Source organism: Acomys minous, assembly GCF_964271855.1.
Source record: "Acomys minous genome assembly, chromosome: 7".
In the NCBI taxonomy this organism is placed as follows: domain Eukaryota; kingdom Metazoa; phylum Chordata; class Mammalia; order Rodentia; family Muridae; genus Acomys; species Acomys minous.
The window spans coordinates 54319314-54340831 of NC_140488.1; the positions used below are offsets into that span (position 1 = coordinate 54319314).

The 21518-nt window shown below is 35.3% G+C and overlaps 1 protein-coding gene across 1 annotated transcript in view; it reads right to left on the reverse strand.

The window, feature by feature from the left end:
* The window catches only part of DIAPH2 (diaphanous related formin 2), a 696864-nt gene that overhangs the window by 120653 nt on the left and 554693 nt on the right, over positions 1 to 21518 (reverse strand). The window contains exon 26 of the mRNA XM_084790930.1: positions 14652 to 14747. Coding sequence (XP_084647056.1) covers positions 14652 to 14747 — 96 coding nt within the window. The remainder of the gene's footprint in view (positions 1 to 14651; positions 14748 to 21518) is intronic.

The following is a 21518-nucleotide window of genomic DNA, read 5'->3' on the forward strand; positions in this document are numbered from 1 at the left end:
AAAAAAGGCCACTGACAGACACATTCAGGTAGTTTCTTCCTCCCCCCTTACTCTTTCTCAAAAGATCTCACTCCTTGCTTGCTTTTTGAGTGGGATTTAATCAGATCTAGGATTATAATAGGGATTATTTTGCTAAAAGCCTCATAAGCAATTGAAAACATTACCTTCATCTTCTGTTGCTCCACAAGAAACTTAGTTTTGAATGACCATCAGTTGGCTCAAAATATAAAGTATATGTATACCCAATAGGTAACTGGAAATATTACTTAATTTTATTACTTTAATTACAAAAATCATAAAATGGACTGACTGAATATGCAATAAAAACAGAGAATGAACCCAATACCTGTTTTCAGATTGACTCAGGACTGTTTATGGAACAGTTTTGCCTTAGAAATGACTAAAATCAGATCTGAGTGCTAGTATAAATAAGCACAGACTGTCCTTATATAACTCGTATTTATATTTATCACTAAAAGCTGAGACTTAAAGCTTGCAGTAATAAATTTGTGGGGAAAGCAGGGAAAATTTATTATCTTTGATCCCTTCTTTATCTCTTCCTATTACATCTGGGACAATTGTAGTACTTGGGTGATATAACTGAAACTTAGTGGAAGGCTTTTCTATTTTAAGCACAAATCATGCATTAGAAAAACCCCAAAGTAAAAAAATTAACATAGCAAATGTCAGGAAATTAAGCAAATTAAATGATACTGTCAATAGCAGCCAGCACTGTCAAAGGACTAATAACTGCAGTTAAATAGGATCAGGAATGGGTAATAGAGATTTGAAAGTAGATAGGAAGGCAACAGAGACATTTAATGTCAAGGCATAAAAGATATGTCAAGCACAATAGGTATTATATTAAGCCATCAGACTTTTGATTATTATTTTACCACTTGGACAACTGACACAGATGGGTACAAATATAAGTAAAAAACTGTGATATGTTCCAACTGTTAGTTTGTACCACTATTAAATGTCAATTAAAACTAGTGCTAGCATAAGGAAGATTTGTGTCCCAATTCATGTAGTTATATAATTTCAAAAGAAGCTTATTTCCAAAGTGCAAACTACAAAAACTGTTCATAATATATAATCTTTCAAAGCAGACTTATTATATTTAATTTCATAGTATTATTTCTCTTTTCATAAATGTACACGTATCCAGTGATATATCACATTTGTGAATCTGTTGTAATTAAGCCACAAAAAGTCATAAATGGGGTAGGGGGAGTTAACTTCATGCTACTTTAGAAAAGTAACATTTATATGATAAAAATATTACTTCCTTTGTTCTTCTGCAGTCTTGACATTATTAAAGGGGCCAGAAGAGAACACTTTGGATTACATATTGAATTCCTCAGTTTCATAATGAAGATGTGGTCCTCTGTAATCTAAAATTAATTTAAAGCTAGCGAAGAAGAAGTAATATTCTACTATTCTGTTTTGTTCTCTATTATTCAAATTTAACAAGTGGTAGTAGCTTTCAGAACAAAACGCACAAAAGATTTCAAATTAGATGTCCAAGTTAAATTAGTCAAGTTTGCCTTTCATTATTTGAATGGGGCTTACTTTTCATATGAACATCTTTGAAAATTACTTTCTCCTCAATAAGATTTACACCTCTATCGAGTGAACTTCAGAAGTCTTAAACTGAGTGTTATTCAAGTTAAGACAAAGAAAATGACAGATATGGTCAGAAAAGGAGGAAGTACCACAGCAAACAAACCTCAGCCTGACTCCATAGTCTCTGTTTCAAATCAAAGTCTAATAATAATTTTTCATTTGCTTATACTGTTCTGTAACCACAAATATGATATTTTAAGTGACAATTGTTTGCTTTACCTCCATTTCTGGTGTTTCAACTCATGCAGGGTTTTATCTATAGTACATTGACAAATAATAATACAGTGTAAGGGTAAAGTTACCTGGTAAGGCCTACTAGTTGTGGTAAGGCAGATAATCTCCTTGAATGCTGGGAGCTCATCATGTAAGATAACAAGTCACATGTTTTCATTTCTATAAACATGGTTGGTTCCACAACTGCCCAAAATGTGCTTTAATCACACATAGAGTGGAGGTATGTAGGCAAGAAGTACATCAGGATATATGCTTGCTCTTGGTTGGAAAAAAGCAGAAAGTACCACAGCCTCATAGGTTCTACCTTTATAACCACCTGACTAACATAGTTCATCATCATTCTATGGGGAACCCAGGTAAGGAACTGGCCAGTGTCCATCTTCCTGACCAGTATTAAGTAAAGCTTGCTTTAATTCGAGAACCATGAATTTGGTCTTTATCCTTGCATTTTCAGATTTAACAGTGCACATCATATGTAACAGTGACACTACTATGATGGTATTCACAGAGACCTTGATCTGTGTTGTTTTTGAAATTATTCATTTATCTACTCCAGCCCTGACTCTCTTATTCCAATGAACTGCTGCTAAGATAAATTAAGGTGACAAAGAAGCTGTATAGTCTTCTATATCTCACTGAATCTTTTGCATCATTTAGAAAGTCAACATTTCAGAGACTTCACCCAGGAATAAAAAGGACTAGGGTCTACCTTAAAGCTCAAATGTACATGGCCAAGAGAGGCAAGAAGGCATGATGGCATGTAAAACTATTGCAGCTGCAGTATTTCTGAAGTAGGACATTCAGATAAGGGCACAGGCTATTAATGTTTCTAGAAACATCATGTTTAATTCCTCTATGAAAGATTTAGCAGATTAGTGGGAAGATGCAGCTAAAGGGGAAAAAACAACAGTATAAAAGAAGAGCTCTGCAAGAAAATTCACTTAAACTAATATTAGAAAGAAAATAATTCAGAAATGCTTGCCTCTAATAATCTTCTACCCCAAGGCTAGAAGAAAAGGTTGTAGCTAATTGGTACAAAAGCAGCTCTGGATACATAGGAAGTGGTACACAGTGATGAATTTCACCCTTACACTACCCTTTACCTGCAATTATGCCAGGACACATATCACAAATTATAGAGACTCCTAAAAAGAAGCCATAAAATGGCACACTTCAAAACTGAACTTCTTTTGTGTTTAAACACATTTTTAAAGTCACCATTAATTTTTATAATCCAATGAGGTAGGGGCACAAAAGCTATCTAATGGTTCAGAACTAAAGTGAAGTAGCAAAATAAACTGAAGTTGTACGTTATAAAAATATTTCTTACATAATTTCATTTAACATAATCACAACCTAAGATAGTACTTTTTCAGTACCATGCTGGTTTAGGTGAACAGATACATACATACTGCAGAGTCTCACTATAAATAAAATTATCCTTTGCAATAAGGAGGAGGAAGAAGGGATGAAGAAGAAATGAAAAAAGGTATCTGTTTTTCAAATACCAGTAAAATCTGAACATATTAATTATCTTATAAGGGGCATACACTTTACAAATTTTGTTTTATATACCTAGTAATAAAGACTTCTTCTTAGAATAGAACTTAATTATGACCTATCCAAGTAGGAATTACCATTTTATTTGGATGACTTGTGAAAGACAAAAGTAAAATAAAAAATACCTACCCACCTGCTCATTGAAATCTAGAACTTCTTTCTTTTCAGTTAAAACATGAATATATGCCAATTCTTAAATGAATGTATACTCTGAACAGACACTTTCCCTTTTGAGGGTGGGGTGTGTGTGTGTGTGTGTGTGTGTGTGTGTGTGTGTGTGTGTGTGTGAGAGAGAGAGAGAGAGAGAGAGAGAGAGAGAGAGAGAGAGAGAGAGAGAGAGAGAGCGCCATTCTGCAATCAAGGATATAATCACATGTAGTAGAATCATGAATATAATAGTACAAAAGTCTGATTATTTAAAAGATTCCACAAGCATTTCCCTTGATCATATGGTCAAAATATGAAAACTGCCAGATGCCAAACGTTCTACCAGGTATTTTTGTCTACTCCTTTCAAACATCTTTCATTGTCTCCTTCCTGTCACACAAATCAGTAACATTTTGCAGAAAGCAGGAGAGGATTTATTTAAAACAATATGTATTGGCAGACAGAATGGCAATACTTATGAGAAATAAAACTGCCTCTGAACATCAAACAATCCTGGTTCACCTAGCTTCCCCTGATTTTCCCTATTTTTTTTTTTCAAACTTGTGGTTATTGTGTGGACCAGATTGAGGAAATGAAGACAAGGGATGGTTTTATGAAAGAGAGAGAATCAGAGTGATGGAACTGTTCTACCACAGCATTTGAGAAGGAAGTAAGTGTTGTGCAAGGGACCCAAGAGTCTGAAGCACAAGAAGCATGAAGAGTAGAACACAGGAACATACGAATAATGCGTCATTTACCGAACTGTGCAGACAAAATCCCTTCATTCCTAATAAGGATTCCTAAAATCTCACTATTTGGACTTGTACTTGTAAATTTATTTACTTTTTAGTACATCATGTAGTAATTTGTTATATCCTATCACCAAGTATGAACATCTTCTGAGTCCTACATGTTACAGTTCTTAGGACCATTAATTGAGGCCTTTAATGCTTACAATTGGTGAATAAGTGTTAATTTAAATTTACACACATAAAAAATAAGAATCTACACATATATTGTACAAATGTTTGTTTTTTAATGTGTGTTTTTCTCCTCAACACAATAATGCTTATGGTTAGCCCTAACCATCTGCTGACAAGTTAAAATATAAAAATATAATGTACAAAGTATCATCATTTTCATGATCCTGCCACTTAAGGTATTAGTGATATATACAATTGACATGTTGTCTCAAACATGTAAAATACAAGCTGGGTTATACATATCTTTTTGTTTAACTCTAGGCTAGCTCCCCATATTTGAACATAGTTTATCAACTTTTTTAGGAATCCGAGTAAATATTTACTTTTGAGTAAAAGTTACAACTCTATTAAAGATCTAGTATTTATTATAATTTTTCAATACAGAAGAAATTCATGCATGATAGTATTAACTTTCTTAGCAACTATATGAAAATCATCTACTTTTTGTTTTGCTTTGTTTTTCATTTCATTGTGTCTGGCATATGCTTTGCCTTTCTGAAGCACTGAAGAGTTGTAAAAAATGTATGAAAAAAGTTCCCTGTTCATTGCCCAGAGAGTACTGTATTGCTTACCTTCAGTGTACCACATCTATGCTAAACAAACAAGAGAACAGTCCACTAAATCTAAACTCTCAAGTTAAAACCTTCCCAGTGGAAAGGGAAAATACCATCTTAGATTCTAGAAGGCATTCAGACAAACAGTTTAAATCCTTACAATGCTTCTACATACCAGATTAAAGCCCCTTAAACTTCAGAAAGGCCTGTTCTCCTGAGTAATTTAGTGAGAATGTTCAAAACAGAATTAACTATTTAATGTCATCAATAAAGGCTCACTATTTCTGAAGCATACTTCTTGATTTCTGAAGGCAGACTGGCAAAACCTGATGAGAAGATGTTGAAGGTGAAGCGGGAATTTGTAACTGTCATTCAAATTTTCATTTGTTTTATTTTCTGATGGTAATTAGTAATTTTGTAGAACAAACTGAGACTTGAAGATGACAAACAGGCAGAAGTCAAATTCAAGCACAATGGACACAAGAGTAATGGCATAAAGTTATATCCAGTTTTTAAAAATAGAACATCGCTGTTTTTCTCCACTTCTCAAGATTAAACATTACTGAATAGAAGGGTCATATGAAGGTATCACACAGAGAACATTCAAGTTGCCCTATAAAATAAACACTCCTTTCATGGAACTCCATTCAGAGTAATGTAGATTTCTATTTCTATTTTCTTCATGCCTAAATTTCAGACGTCAGAAACAACGTTAGGTATATCAAAGTGACTTTCTGGTGAGTTCAGGATTTTGAATTATTATTAAGGATTCAATAAGCAGTTATCAAGAACATATACCAGAATGAGTTCTGCAGTACAGGCTAAAAGTGAATTGCCATCTTTTAAAGCAAAATATGACAATATTCCTTGGAGCAATTTTAACACATAGTGTTATCTTTATCTTTAAGAGAATTGACACTGGGTATAACCTTAAAAGCTCCCTCAGCTATGCATGGAGACACAGGACAGTATTCTTAGCATTACAGGGGTTGAAGCAGAAAGTTTGGGAGTTGTTACACAGGCGGATCCTGCACCAAACAGAACAGAACAGAACAAGCCAAGCCAGGCCAAACCAATCCAGACAGAAATGAGCCCATCATCAGAGCCACTGGTTTTAGAATATTTTTTTTTAAAGATTTTGTTTTCTAGAAGTTTTAGGTACTCATTGCAATAAATACTTTGCCAGTGTAGCTGCATTTACACCTCCTTACACTGGAATGATTTCATATATATGTAACTATTTATTTCCAAATTCAAGGTTTGTAAATAAGTGGATAGCCTTGTGACTACCTCATTGTTAGCCTGTGTGTAGACAGCTGGCGTGGTTGTAAAAATAACAAGAGGAATTTATTGCTGTATAATAATTGCTTGTCCTAATTTCTCCCATAGTTTAGTTACTAAAGGATGCCTTCTATATTCATATTCACATCAAAATCATGCTGCATTGGTCTTATCTCCTTCTTTCTTACAGAGATCAACAATGAAGGAATGTGCAGCATAAATGATTGTATTGTGTTAGGAGAACAGGCAAGCAAAAGTGCTTGAAATTTCTGTAGAAAACATCATCAGTGTATGCTTAGAACACTTTTGCATATAAATCAGGCAGAAATGATTTGTGCTTAACATGTTCACTTGTGATCACAGAATGATCAAGAATAGAGCACATAGTAATCCTTTATTTGCAACTGCCTTAAAGCAAAATGAAATTTGTTTGTTTGTTTGTTTGTCTGTCTGGTTTTTTTTGAGACAGGGTTTCTCTGTGTAACAGCCTTGGCTGTCCTGGACTCACTTTGTAGAACAGGCTGGCCTCGAACTCACAGTGATTCGCCTGCCTCTGTCTCCTGAGTGCTGGGATTAAAGGTATGCACCACCACGCCCAGCTGCAAACCTAAATGTTAATCAATACATGTATATGTTTTTTTCCAAAATTAAAATGTAGTTTTCATTGAGAAATGAAATAAAAGGAAACCAAGAAAAGCAAATAAGTATATACTTCAACTTACAATTTATATGGAGTGATAAAAAATCATAAGCACTTTATCTTAAAAAGTAATAGCATTTTAGAACTCATGCAATTTGAAATCTACTCCACTCATGTCCTGTCCTTTTAACACATACTTGTTTTTTTTGTTTGTTTTCTTTTCTTTATTTCTATATTATTTATTTGATTTATTCAGATTACCTCTCAATTGTTATCCCCTCACTTGTATCCTCTCATTCCTCCCTCCCTCTTTCACACTATTCCCCTCAGATAGGTCTGTGACAGAATGGGACCTCCTCCCCTACCATATGGTCACAGCCTATCAAGTCTCATCCTGGTAGCCTGTTTATCCTTTCTCTGAGTGCCACCAGGCCTCCCCACCAAGGGGAGGTGGTCAAATATGGGTCACCAGAGTTCATGTCAAAGTCAGTCCCCATTCTACACTCAACTGTGGAGAATCTTTTTAGTTTGTTTGTTTTCTTAATGATTTATTTATTTTGTGTGAGTTAGTGTTTTGCCTGTGTGTATGTCTGTGTGCAGGTATCAAGATCCCTTAGAACTGGAATTACAGACTTTTGTGAGCTGCCATGTTAGTTCTTGGAGTTGAATGCAGGTTCTCTGGAAATACGGCCATCTTAATCATTGGCCATCTCTCTAGCCCCCTTCAACACATTCTTAAAAATGATTTTTAAGATTTAAGGTTACCAATAGATTTCTACAAGTTAAATCCCTTTTCATAAAAATTTAGTGGGGTGTTGCTATAGTTTAGAGTGATTTAAAAATCCTTGTTGTGATCTAAAACTGAAATGTCCTTACAAGCGTTTGTGGTATATACTCCAAGGGTTTAATCCTATTGGCTGGTTCCTAGTAACTGACTACTAAATATTATTTGGGTAAATGCTATATTGTTGTTTTCATTGTTGGCTGTATTACATTTATTTATCAGAATTAAGATATAAAATACAAGATAATAAGTATGCTAAATATTTTAAAATATATTTTATTAATTTATTCATATTACATCTCAATTGTTATCCAATGCCTTGTACCCTCCCATTCCTCCCTCCCTCCCATTCTCCCCTTATTCCTCTCCCCTATGACTGTGACTAAGGGGGACCTCCTCCCCCTGTATATGCCCCAGATGAGAGAAGCATGGGAGAATGGGGAAATAGAAAGTATGCTGAATATTAAACAGTTTAGTAGATAATATATTCCACTGTTTATAAAATAGAGACTGGTGAACTTCATAGGAGAGAGGTCATCTTGAGTGAGAAAGAGCTAAGAACGAATGGCAATCTTGACCTAGCAATAGCAGCATAAGTAATGCAACATTCCCAGAGAGGTCTGTTATTAAGGTATGAGGGTGCTACTAAGCGCTTCTTGGCATCTTTCACAGCCTTGTCCTTGGAACTTGCCTAATGGAGTCACATCTGATGAAAAGGACTATGACTTAAACAGAATGTTGTTCCTTTAAAGTTCTATGTGGCTCTGAGGCATAAGCAATGCTACTTGGTTCAGCAGTGAAGTATAACTACAAAAGAGAGAGGCATCCTGCCCTCACTTCATCTATGAGAACCATCAGGTTCTGTTATCATGAAGGCATGAAAGTCCCAGCAACTAAGAGCAAGCAGCAGGCATGGGAGTGTGTTTTGCAGGGGAAAGAGTAGGGCATGTATCTTTTTGTTTATGAAGTGGCTCCTGAGAACTCCAAGAAATGCTTTTGAGACCCTTTTCCATAGCTGAAGTGCTGAGTGCATAGAAGGAGACAGAGCCAGCAAACCTTTTTGCACTTATATGAAGCAGACAGGACTGGAGAAATGTGAGCTTTATTTAGAAGTAATTTTTCTCAAACATTTAAGAGCTGGTTCAGTTCTTTGCTCTGTATAACATTGTCTCTTGTCTTTTCCTGAGTCTCAAATGGTAAATTATAGCTTCTCATTTATGTCATCTTGTTAATATATAAAATTAGGAGTAGGCCCTGAATTTATTGTTTTTTCTAATGTAGTTTTTGTGGTTTCCCTATGTAGTTCTAAAACCAAAACACATTTACTCTGTTCCTCAGGTTCATTTCTTCACAATGTTTCTCTGGTGAGTCTCAATGTCAAAACTATATATTAAAATATAGTCTTAACCAAAATAGCTATGGGAGATATCTATTCCTGATATCTCCAGTGTACAAGGAAAGAAGTTATTTGTTTGTCTGGAGCAGAGAAGCCAGCTCTAGATTTCTATTGCTGTTTAATAGAAAACAATCTCAAAGTGGAGTTGTATGTTTGTATTGTAAATATGTTCTTCATTCTTATGACGTCTTCTCCATGTCCTTTTTATCTCTGCAGCTCATACTGGACCTTATTAGGCAAAATCAGGAATATTGATGGTTATTTCTCTCCAAAGTGAATTGTAAACATACTGAAGTTAAGTGGGAACAAAGGATATCATAAAAAGGGTCAAGATAAGACTAAGCAAAATCTTAGTTGATAAGTCTATACTTAATTGTTAAGGGAAAACAACATGGTTCTTTTATGTAGTAAAGTTTGAGGGAAAAACATATTTTAGGGACACAAAAGAGAAACAATAGAAGTTAAGTAAAATTTCTTTGATTCCTAAGTCACATAGATACACTATTCCTATCTTGATTACAAAAGGGTACATTAAAATTTAACCACATATTTTACATTCTTGTTTTCCCCAAAAGTATATAAGGTCCTTAAGGCAAGTATCTAGTTTGGTTTTACAGTGGCAGTACTTAACCCTGTATATGGCACAAAGGAGTGATTTAGTAACTTTATAATTGAAGTAATTATATCTGGTTCTAGAGTTTCATTATTTTTCCTCAATTCTGTTACAGTATGAAAAACACAGGCTCTTAAATTATTGTTTTTTTGTGTTTTGACAAGTGTGTGTGTGCGTGTATGTGTGTGTGTACTCATGGAGGCCATCAATATTGGATGTTGTCCTCAATTCTCTGTCTTTTTTTGAGAAAGGGTATCTCTTCTCTATTTAAGAAATTCTTTAATATTTTACATATTTATTTTGTGTGTTCATATGTGTGGAGGTGTACATGAATGCCACAGAACAAGTGTGCCTAGCAAGTTTCAGATATCCTCTTGTGTCCATAGCTATAGCTCTAAGTTTATAGGCACAGGCCATTACACTCAGCTTCTACATGTGTTCTGGGGATCCAAACTTGGGTCCTCATGCTTGCGCAGTAAGGATTTTACTAACTGATCTACTTCCTCAGCTCCTGAGGTGAATTATTCTTGATGAAGGCAATACAAAAACTCTTAAAGGCAAGTCTCTCTTTCTTTGTATGTATGTGATAGTCTCATATATCCCTTGCTGTAACTTACATGTCCTGATGTATATACCACTGATAATGTTACTAATAAAAAAAAAAAGATTTCCCACTGTCTAAGGACTTCATGTTAATACATTAGTTTCTGATGGCAACACTTCATAATATGGCCTTAATTTATTTTTCAGAGTTATCTCAACACCTTTATGTTTTTTATGTCCTATTTGCGTCTATACTGCATTGTTTGCTATTGTGAAAAAGGCTTGCTATTTCTTGCCTCCATGTTTTTCTTTATGACAGTTCATTTTACTGTAGCCATGACCCTCACCTCCAACTCCCAGTGCTAAAACCTCTACTTATTTGTTAACACGTTATCTTCTATGATTATTTTTTCTGATATATACAACAAGGCATGCTATCTTCTTCCTCTGAACTCACATAGTATGTTATTAACACCTCTTGTTTAATACCCATTATCTTTCACACTATTCTGTATTCTTTCTGTGTTTTTTATCTTTATATGCAATACAAAGCTTTTATAACTAAGGGAATCTTATCTTAATTATTTCTGTATCTGCTATCATATCTAGCACAGTATTTTTCAGAGAACACATGTACAACAAATTAATGAATATTTAGGGCTGATTTCCTAACCTGAGTTTGATATCAGCAAAGCCTGTGATGTGAATAACTATTCAGCCTGTGTATCAGTACAGCCCACGTAGTTATATGTTGCTTGTGTGCATTCTGACTGGTTGGAACATACATCATACTACTTAAATACTATTTTTAGTAACTTTTGTGATAGGAGACTCTACCCTCCAATATCTTACAGTGCTTCAGCTATCAAGGGGGCATAGGTCAAAGTTATTTGATAAAGTCACAGTTGAGATAGTGCCACAGAGTCAGATTGGCCTGTGGTCATGTTTGTGGGGGCATTTTCTTGATTGCTAAGTGATATGAGGGTTCAGGCACTGTGGGAGGTGCCACCTCTGGTCAGGCTCCAGGTTCCTGATTTGAGTTTCTGCTTTGGCTTCCCTTCATGATTCACTGTAACCTTTAAGCCAAAATAAATCTCCCCTTTCCCAAGTTACTTTTGATCATGGTGTATTTTTTTTTTCACAACAATAGAAAGCAAACTAGAACATTATTCCAACCTGAAATGATGTTCTCAGGTACACTCAGTTGAATGGACCAAAGGCAATATTTGGGAAAGCGTTCTTATTTGTCTAGGAAATTCTTTGTGTGTGTGTGTGTGTGTGTGTGTGTGTGTGTGTGTGTGTGTGTGTGTGTGTGCAGGGAACGGAGGTTCTGTGGTGAAACCTTGTAATTTAAGCAATTAATTATACAGTTAATAAACACTTTGATTTTCTAGTATCTCACTTGTTTAAAAAAAGAATTGAAAACAATTTTGCTATTAGAAACTCAATGGCACAGCTCTCAGTTTGCATACAACAATTCCATCTGTACATGGTGATAGTGGAAATAACATGCAGAATGGCAGAAAAGTACATTTTCAGTGCTTCTGGAAATTTTGCTGTATTTTGAGATGGTTATTTTGTAGGATGGGCTGTCTTTTCAAACTTTTCTTGGACAACTAGTAGTTTCCCTTATTTTGCTTTTCTGCTTTTATTTTATCATTTTGACATAGGAGTTATGGTAAAGGGCCAAGAATTCCAGTATAGAATGAGAGAAGTTTCAGAATAACAAATCAAATTGATATTGAAATGGAACTAAACCATGTAACTAAGAAACTACGAAACAGGCAGGCAAAGGTGATCTAGCTCAGAAAGGAAAGACAGGTAGAAACCTGCAGAAGTCCTTAGCACTGCTTCTAGGAAGAATCAAACAGGAAGGTTTTTTCCCCCCTTGGCTCATGATTCATTTTCTCCCTCACTTTCCTTCCCTCCAACCTACCTCTAGTTCCTTTTTAACTTATAATGTCTGCTTTGGATGTTGCTACTAGAAATGACTACCAGAGAGCTAAATGGGCTATGATTGTTGTTGTTGTTTGTTTGTTTTACCTCATTTGTTTATACATGCAATCTAGCTACAAACTAAATGATACTGAAATTTAGATTACTTGGAATCAATATAATTACATTGTTTGTGAAGATATTCCTGGTGTTTAACAATCAAGCACTATATTGCCTTGAGTACCAAACATACAAAAAATACAGCAGAACAAAACATTGAATGAATGACCTCTCTGTCTTATACAGACCCTCTGGAATAAGAATGAGGTATAAGGCTTATCAAGCAGGAGGCTTTAGCAAATGATTATGTTTAGAATATACAGACTAGGAGATCATGACACTCATTTTGGATAGCCCAGAATAACATGCTTCAATTTATAAACTTCATTAGTTTCTTCACAGTGAAACATATTGAATCACACAAACTCTGGTGCCCCATATTTGACCACGTCCCCTGGATGGGGAGACCTGGAGGCACTCAGAGGAAGGATAGCAGGCTACCAAAAGGAGACTTGATACCCTATGAGCATATACAGGGGGAGCAGGTCCCCCTCAGTCACAGTCATAGGGAGGTGAGTAAGGGGAAAATGGGAGGGAGGGAGGAATGGGAGGATACACGTGATGGGATAACCATTGAGATGTAATATGAATAAATTATAAAATATATTAACATTATTGCAGTTTGCCTTTCATCAACTAGTATTGCTAGTCTTACTGTTGATGGATGGAAGAAGCCTCTGAGAGCATGCAGACACTTGCCACTTTACACAGAGAGACGGTAGAATGACTGTCTCCTATGTGTCTATGGGTACTTCTCATAGCCTTCTGTCATATACTACTTACAATTTTATAATGAATGTATGTATAAACACAGATTAAAAAATTCTTTTCTCAAGTTTTACAAAACTGTTAGTGAGCATCTTTAATGACTTTGTATACATAAAGCAGTCTCATCTGTCAATTAAACTATTATTCTCCTCTGTAAAATCTTTACTGGAAGATAATCTCTATAAGCCTTCCATGAAGAGTAAATGTGGGACATTAACCATTACCCGAACAGGACATTTACAAAATTGGGAAAAAAGATTAATAAAATTTACATTGTCTTCAGCTATGACTTTCACCATTGCCCAAAGCTTTTATGAACAACTCAGCATTAAGTACCACTCCTTCTCTCCATTTGATGAATTTCAATGGCTACTAATTTCTATCCCACTAACATACAATCACTTTTAGTTGAAACAAAGAACATTTCTGGGGACTATAGGCTAGTTAAGACTAATTATACTAATTTAAATTAAGTAGCATTTGCATATTTAATATTAAATTTTCCAAATAGCTTTATAGCACAAGAAGGGAAAACTTAAAATCAACATACCTAGTTTTTTCTAGATCAAGAAAGATATGAAAAGAACATATAAAAAAGTGGTCTTCTTTGAGGAAGTGATCAGACAAACTGATTTGGATTACCCTGAGAGGAGTTACTATTTATCAGACCCACGTGGTCTGAATGGAAAAGGATGACTGTCTAGTTCAATTTGTCTTGCTTCCTTTAGGTATCTCTCCACTGAGACAAGTTTTCACAGCATAACATTATCTGCTACCAAAACCAAAAAACAAACAAACAAACCCCCAATTGTTTCAGTATTTTCTGTGTTTTGAGGATCACAGCTATTCTTCCACCATTAACAATAACAGACAATACACTATAGTGAAAACCAAAACTCACCTATAGAAACAAACATTGACTTAGTGTTCTGTTAGTGAGGAGCTAATATAATATTCTTGAGTCAATTATTTTTAATGATTTAATTACATTTATGGTTTTTAATCACCTTCTGCCCAAGCCTCATGCTCATAAAACAACAATTAAAATATTTAATATTAAACACAGTGGGAATTCTAATTTATGATTTTTACAACACACACATTTAAGATATATTTATAAGCCAGGTGCAATGAGGCGCACCTGTAATCCCAGCACTCAGGGAGGCAGAGGCGGGAGGATCTCTGAGTTCAATGCCAGTCTCATCTACAAAATGAGTCCATTGATATCAAAGCTATACAAAGAAACCCTTTCTTGAAAAAGAAAAAAAGAAAAAAGAAAATACATTTACAGGGTTAAAACTTTCAAACTCATTACACATAGGGGCCAATTCAGATTCCACAATAAACTGAGACCAACTGAGAAAAAAAAACATTCTGAGAAAGTTTACTCTTCCTATTTTTGAAAGAGGGACTTGGCGCAGAAGATTCACATATTACCAGATTTTGTAAGCTAGTAGGTCTTACCTGGGTTTCTTGGAATTCGCTTTCTACGGTCTCTGAACGCTGCACCTGACTGTAGCGCTTCCAGAAGATTATCCATCACTCCAGTCTCATCACCCTCTGGAGGATGAGAGGAATCAGAATTAATCTTACAGCAATTAAAGTTAAACTACAGGAAAATAAAGGGAAAAACTCCTGTCAGATTTACATAATACCCCTAAATTAAAGACATATATCTGTTTTAACTTAATGGATCCTGTCAGTTTCTGGCATCACAGACTACTTTGCTTATTACGCACCATTAAGCAAAATTCATGCCAATCCTACTGTTCTTTCAACTTAAAGACCTTGTCTTTTGTATTATTGATGACACACTCAGTATGCAAATAAACAGAAGCTGATCAGCTACTGCTGCCTGCCTGTTAAGATTCTTCTAAGATATTCCTGAGCAAGAAACCACTGACCTGGCTTAATGTAATCAATGTGCAGGGCGTGATTTGATGAAGCAGAGTTATACAAGGTTAAATACTGATTGTATTAATACCTCCAGCATTCAACCATCATCTGCGATTATCTCAAAAAGCACTATTTGCAAAACACATTTGCATTCAATTCTTACATAATCCATATCCTTTACTCATTTTGAAATGCTGACATTCTATAAAGAAAAGGTGACCACATCATCCAAAAGGCTACATGTTATATTGAGAGACATCAGCCAAAAAAATCTCATTTACTTTTTAGAATGCTGGTGCATGCCTAAAGGCTTTTCTTGTAGGAAAGAACTAATAGAAACAAGAATGGAAAGTACTCAAAGGATGCTCATGGAATTTCCTAACACAAATAACACTTAAGAGGTACAACTAGCCAGGCGTGGTGGCACATGCCTGTAATCCCAGCACTGCAAGGTTTAGGCAAGAGGATCCCTGTACATTCAAGGCCAGCCTGGCCTACGAAGCAAGTCCAGGACAGTCAAGGCTACACAGAGAAACCATATTCAGTTAAAAAAAAAAAGACATTACACCTTACACTGCCCTTTGACAACTCTGGTCATCAAGCACACTCCTGATACTTATAGCAGTATTTACAATGCAGTGTCAATTGACTGGAAAGTTACTGTGCTGTGAACAATCCACAGGAACCTGGGCCTTCTCCTGCCACATTGTCTAGCTGCTGAAAGAAGCCTGACTAGTTATCGCCTTTGAAGAAACTGTATGGGTCAGAAGTATGGGTTATTTGCAAGTAGGAAGGCTAAGAAAAGAATGATACTATCTCCTATTCTAGTCTAAGTTTAAATGTAAATCCTACTTTGCTTTAACAGGCCATATCATATTACAGGACATTTTTCTTATAGAATAACAACAAGTTAAATTCACTAGGCTTTCATTTGACTTGAATTTTCTTCAAAGTTATAATTATTTGTCCTTTTAAAATCGGCTATCTAGGACAAGATACTGAATAAAATGGAAAGGAAATACAGAGGTTCTCAGAACCAATATCTGGTGAAAATGTACTGGAGAGAGTACACCCAGTAATTACATAGAGAAAGAGGGATTGTGATTTTTAAATACTAAGCTCAGTGACATATATGAATTATTATACAATATTTCCAAAAGAAAGGAGTGAACAAAGTAGTTAAATAGCTGGGTATAGATGAAATGTGGCTAGAATAATTACATTTTATGTATTAGATGCTTTCCGTTTCTTATAGCTTTTCAGGTAGGAATAAGAAAACTTATATATCACACAGTATAAATATACTTACAAATAGTGACATCTTATGAGATCAAGTTTTAAAACTCTCATATTTCCGTATTTTCACTTTAACTCTGATTAGCTGGAATTCAGGTGTTCAATAGCACATGTAGCCTGTGGCGACCATTTGGGCAGTACAACTAAAAGTAGCAAGAAGCCATGTTACATGTCCAAATAAGTTTTAGAGAGGCTTGCTAAATGGCATTATTGGCAAAATAAGAGACAGGACAATGTCTAAGAACATAGCCTATTTGTCTAAGTAACAAAATAATCAGGAAAAGAGAGGCGATGGAGAGGATATATATACATATTCAAATTATCAATATCATCATTAAGATGTAGCTGAGCGTTAAGAAGGCTAAATAAAAAAGGAGTTTGTATGACTGGGGACAAATAGGTTTATAAAAATCTGAGGACTTTTATGGAATGCTCACAAATGCTCCCAATGGTGTGTATGTGGAAGTAGAGTATGTACCTGCGACAGCACATATACTCATGCCAGAGAAGAACCCCAAATGTCAATCTTCACTTTCTACTTTGTTGGAGAAAAATTCTCTTTGTTGTTGTGTCCCCCTTGGCCCTACTTAACATCACGCTTACTGGTAATAGAGCTTTTGGTGATTTGTCTATCTCTGCTTTCCTCCTCACCAAAGGAGTGCTGGGATTATTGACAATTTATTGTGGAAGGCTTTGATTTCATGGCTTTGAGTTCTGTGGCCCTTTTGCTTTCACTTTCATACTAAGCACTTCTTTCCACTAAGTGTTCTTAGCCTTTGAATGGAAATGTTTAACTAGAAGTCAGGAAAAGAAGTATAAACATGGAGAAGAAATTTCCACAGCTAAAGAACAAAGAGAGTGCAGCAATGCAAGTGACTTTCAGGTGGTCTTGAGAAAATGGTAATTAGAAAGACTGCATAAACAAGTGAACAGAACAGAATTTGAAATGCCGTATTTTTATGGTTTTGTAAATTAAATGAAAATATGAAAGTTTATAATATAACATCATAGATATTGTTTCACTAAAATCCTTTACTACTAGTATATTTTGATTAGACTAAAAACATGGAATACAAACACAAAGATGCAAAAAGTATACCCTGTTGCTTAATTTAGTGTATGTCAGCTGACGATAGTTTTGAAATATTATGTTATAGCATGTTTCTCATCATCATTCCCTTCCTCACTCTTGAGGCATTTTTAAACACATTTTTTTCACATGAAACTTTCTTCAGATTTAAAGTCATGGCTCGTGGTGGGGATGCATGCCTTTAGTCTGAGCACAAGGGAAGCAGTGGCAGGCAGATCTCTGAATTTGAGGCTAACCTGGTCTACAGAGAAACCCTGTCTCAAAAAACCAAAAATATTTAAAATCATATAATTGTTCCTTATCATTTTGTATTATGTTATGTTTATGTATGTCACAAACCATTGTGCCATTAAAGTTTTTTCTCTCACTACCCAGCACTCACCCCCTCGGGGTGATATGGTTTTGTTGAGAACATGGTGCTTCTAAAACAGCAACAGGAACAACAAGAACAGATTTTATAAATATCTCGTGCTTATCAAAGGGAAGAAATGACATTTCTTAAGTCCATTTTATTTTCATTTGCTCCATATTAACTTTAAAAGGAGCTGAGTGATTTTCATAGAATGTCTAACCTTAAAAAATCTAAGTTTTTCAAATATAATCACAAGTCCACTTTACATTCCTTCCAAAACAGAATGTAAACCAATATGGTCATTGGGGGAAAATAATATTCATTTGGAATGAATTTGAGTGAAATTTCGTTTGCGACTGAATTATGTGAGACTGACAGTTCACTTAGAATTTCCAAGCTCCTATAACTCGAAAGTCTTATTTACATGTAATTAGTAGTGAGTAACTTTTTATTGTGTATGAAGTTAAGTCAAGGGAAAATGCATTACCTTTTTATTGTGAAAGAAAAATATTAAACACACGAAAAATGCTTCCTTAGAACTTACACTACCTTTTTTATTGAGTAAAAGAATATAAAAAGATAATTTTGTAATGCTTTTTAGCCACTAAAAGGATTATATGTAGGCATCGCTAAGACATGACAACTCAGTGTTCACTTTATAATCTTTCATCACGCAATTAGTCACAGAGAACACTGAGGAGCTAGGCGGACTGCATGCAGCTCAGGCCTCTGAGCCGCATATCATCTGAAGCATGAAATGGGCGACATCTTCTGCTTCAGGTTTCACACAGTACTTGCCATTCAGTAGATGGTGAGACTCAGTTTTCAGCATTAAAGTTAACATACTTGGTATTGACTTATTTCCCCCAAAAGTGTTTGGAGATGCTGCAGATTAAAATAAACATGAGGTAAATTAATTATTCTCTGCTATACTTCTGTGCAAAACTATTCCCTGATGGCTAGCGCATACTTATGTGAGAGAATTCTCTCTGGGCTTCTCACAATATCTATACATTTTTAAAGTCTATTTTTATAGTAATAATCTTACATGACACAGAGCTCCACTCTGAGGTAAATGGTAGATTTGACCGCCTTAAAATAATTGTATGTCCCTCCAGGGCAAATTCTATGTAGCTTTGCTTTGAGTTCATTACAATAGATTACAGATTTCCTAAACTTAGGGCTCCTCTGGAGTGCTACAAACTCACTGTGTGTGTTTGTAGCAATGACCTTGCAGCACCTTTGTATCCCTCTATGGAAGTTGGAGAGCAAGGAAAAAATTATAAAACAAGAACATATAACTCATACTGATCACACTATACTATGTGTAACAGCTGAATGTCTGACCTCTGAGTTATGCACCTTCCAACAACATCCATTACATTGTGACATGCTAATTTTTTAGCGTCACCATTTTTGAAAATATTCTTTGCTTTCATTCTTGTATCAGACACTGTTAATTAGAATGTTTCTTATTTATCTAGTAACTGAACAGTGTCTTGGGCACTTCTATTATTCAAAACGGCACTGCAGTTCACCAGCCTTCAGATTTGTTAACCTAAACATAATACAAGTTCAATGTACTTTATCTTAAATGCTTCAGAACAGGTGTTTTAGATTTCATAGTCTGTTGGATTTTATAATATTTGTGTATACTTTATCAGCTAAGCATACCTAATCTACAACCCAAATCTTTTAAAAAAAATTCCAATTTGGGAGAGCATCAGATTAAGGATGTAATTTCCTAAAATCTTAACCTGAACATAATGGCTTCATTATAGCCTCCTCAAACCTTCCATCTTATAACCGAAGATCATTGTCAAAACCAATGAGAGTTACTCTCAACTAGTAACAAGTGACCCTAAAGAAACAAATAGTTCCTTATGTTTCTTCTATATGAGATAGTACTTGCATATATTAATTTTAAAAATTCAACTATGTTTTATATGAACTAGAAAAACAGGGAAAGTAGTTATAAATTAATAGGGCCTGGATCAAGCCTACAAAACCCCAATATTCTGTAGTAATTTAGGTATTGTAGTTACATATAAAAGAACCAAGGCATCAACAATAACAAATGGCTCAAAGACAGTCAGATCTGGACTGCAATTCAGTGCATATATGTGTATGCCCATTCTCTCTTTCTGTATTAAACATACAAACTTGTAAATACCAAAATATACAGATCTTAGGTACAGTTTGAGGTGTTTCGACAGATTGATATACCCATGTAACCATCAGCATTCTGAGAAATAATCACCTCTCTTTCATCACTCAAGGAAACTTCTGATTTCTATCACCTGATATTAGTTTTGAATGCCTTTATTATATGTTTTAAAATTTGCTTTAGTATTTGTTTTTACATGTATGGGTGTTTTGCCTGTATGTGTGTCTGTGTCCCATGACTGTGCCTAGTGCATGTGAAGGCCAGAATAGAGTGTTGGATACTTTAGAAGTGGAGTTACCGATGGTTGTGAATCACCATGTGCGCGCTAGTGATCAAATTAAGTCTTCACGAAGAGTATCCAGTGCTCTTAATTGCTGAGCCATCTCTCTAGCCCCTTATACTTTTTATAGTTTGGGGTTTGAAACCAGGACTTTGAGCTTATTGAGCACTCTATCACTTAACTACATCCTTAGCACCAACCCATGCAGTTCTAAATGAGTAAATGAGTTGAGGTCATTTGGAATCAGTATAGTCACTTGAAAGAAAGTAAATATGGCCCGCATGATAAGCCGCGAGGAGAGTGTTAAAAGAACACAGTTATAATGGGATACAAATGATCAGAGCACAGATCTAAATGGGTTTAGATTATCAAAGTAAGCTGATTCAAAGAGCTTCAAGCAACTAAATCCATGGTCAGATCTTCAGTAGGAAAGTAGTGTGATGAAGGTGACATTCAAGATCAGCCTCACAGCAGTATGCAAAACAGACCAGCATTGGAGAGAAATCAATTGTGAACAAAGAATAGAATTTAATCCACAGTGGCAAATATTGTTCTGCATATAACCCTGGGCCAAGGTAGCAGGTCCATGTGGACACTTTTGGGGAAGGCCTACATTGAAATATCAAATTGGTTTTGTGAGCAAGGTCATCAGCAGTAGTAAATGGAAGCTGACAGCAAGAGAAGGCAGTGACAAGTGGAGTGCAAGCAGAATCAGTGTTAGATTCAATCTTTCTCACACAATCTATCAAGGTCCAGATTAAGAACATGTGCAAGACGTATGGATTTGTACATGACATGAAATTAGAAGACTGCTCACTTATCAAATAAGAAGCAAACAAAATCCCTTCTTAGGACTGTACAAAAAATGAAAGCCCTGGGCTGATAAATAACTCTTATAATTTAACATGGAACAATAGGAGAGAATAAAGACCAAGTGAAAGGCCCCTGCAATATGGTGAAAATAATACACAATGCTGAAACCATTAATATCTCTGGTTATGTCTAGGATTAGTGCCATAAGTGAATCAGAAAGAAGAGAAATTAACCCATTATGCAAAACACTGACTCCACAGATACAACAGAAGCCTGAATGCTGTGTTTCATAGTCCATAGCACCTTGAAAGCCCCTATCTGATGACAGGTTTTTGTTTGCTTGTGGTTTAATTGGAGAGGAGATAATGGTGATTTGGAAAATCCAACATATGATCACTAAGCTAATAGTCTATGAAGTTATTTACAGCCAGGAAATG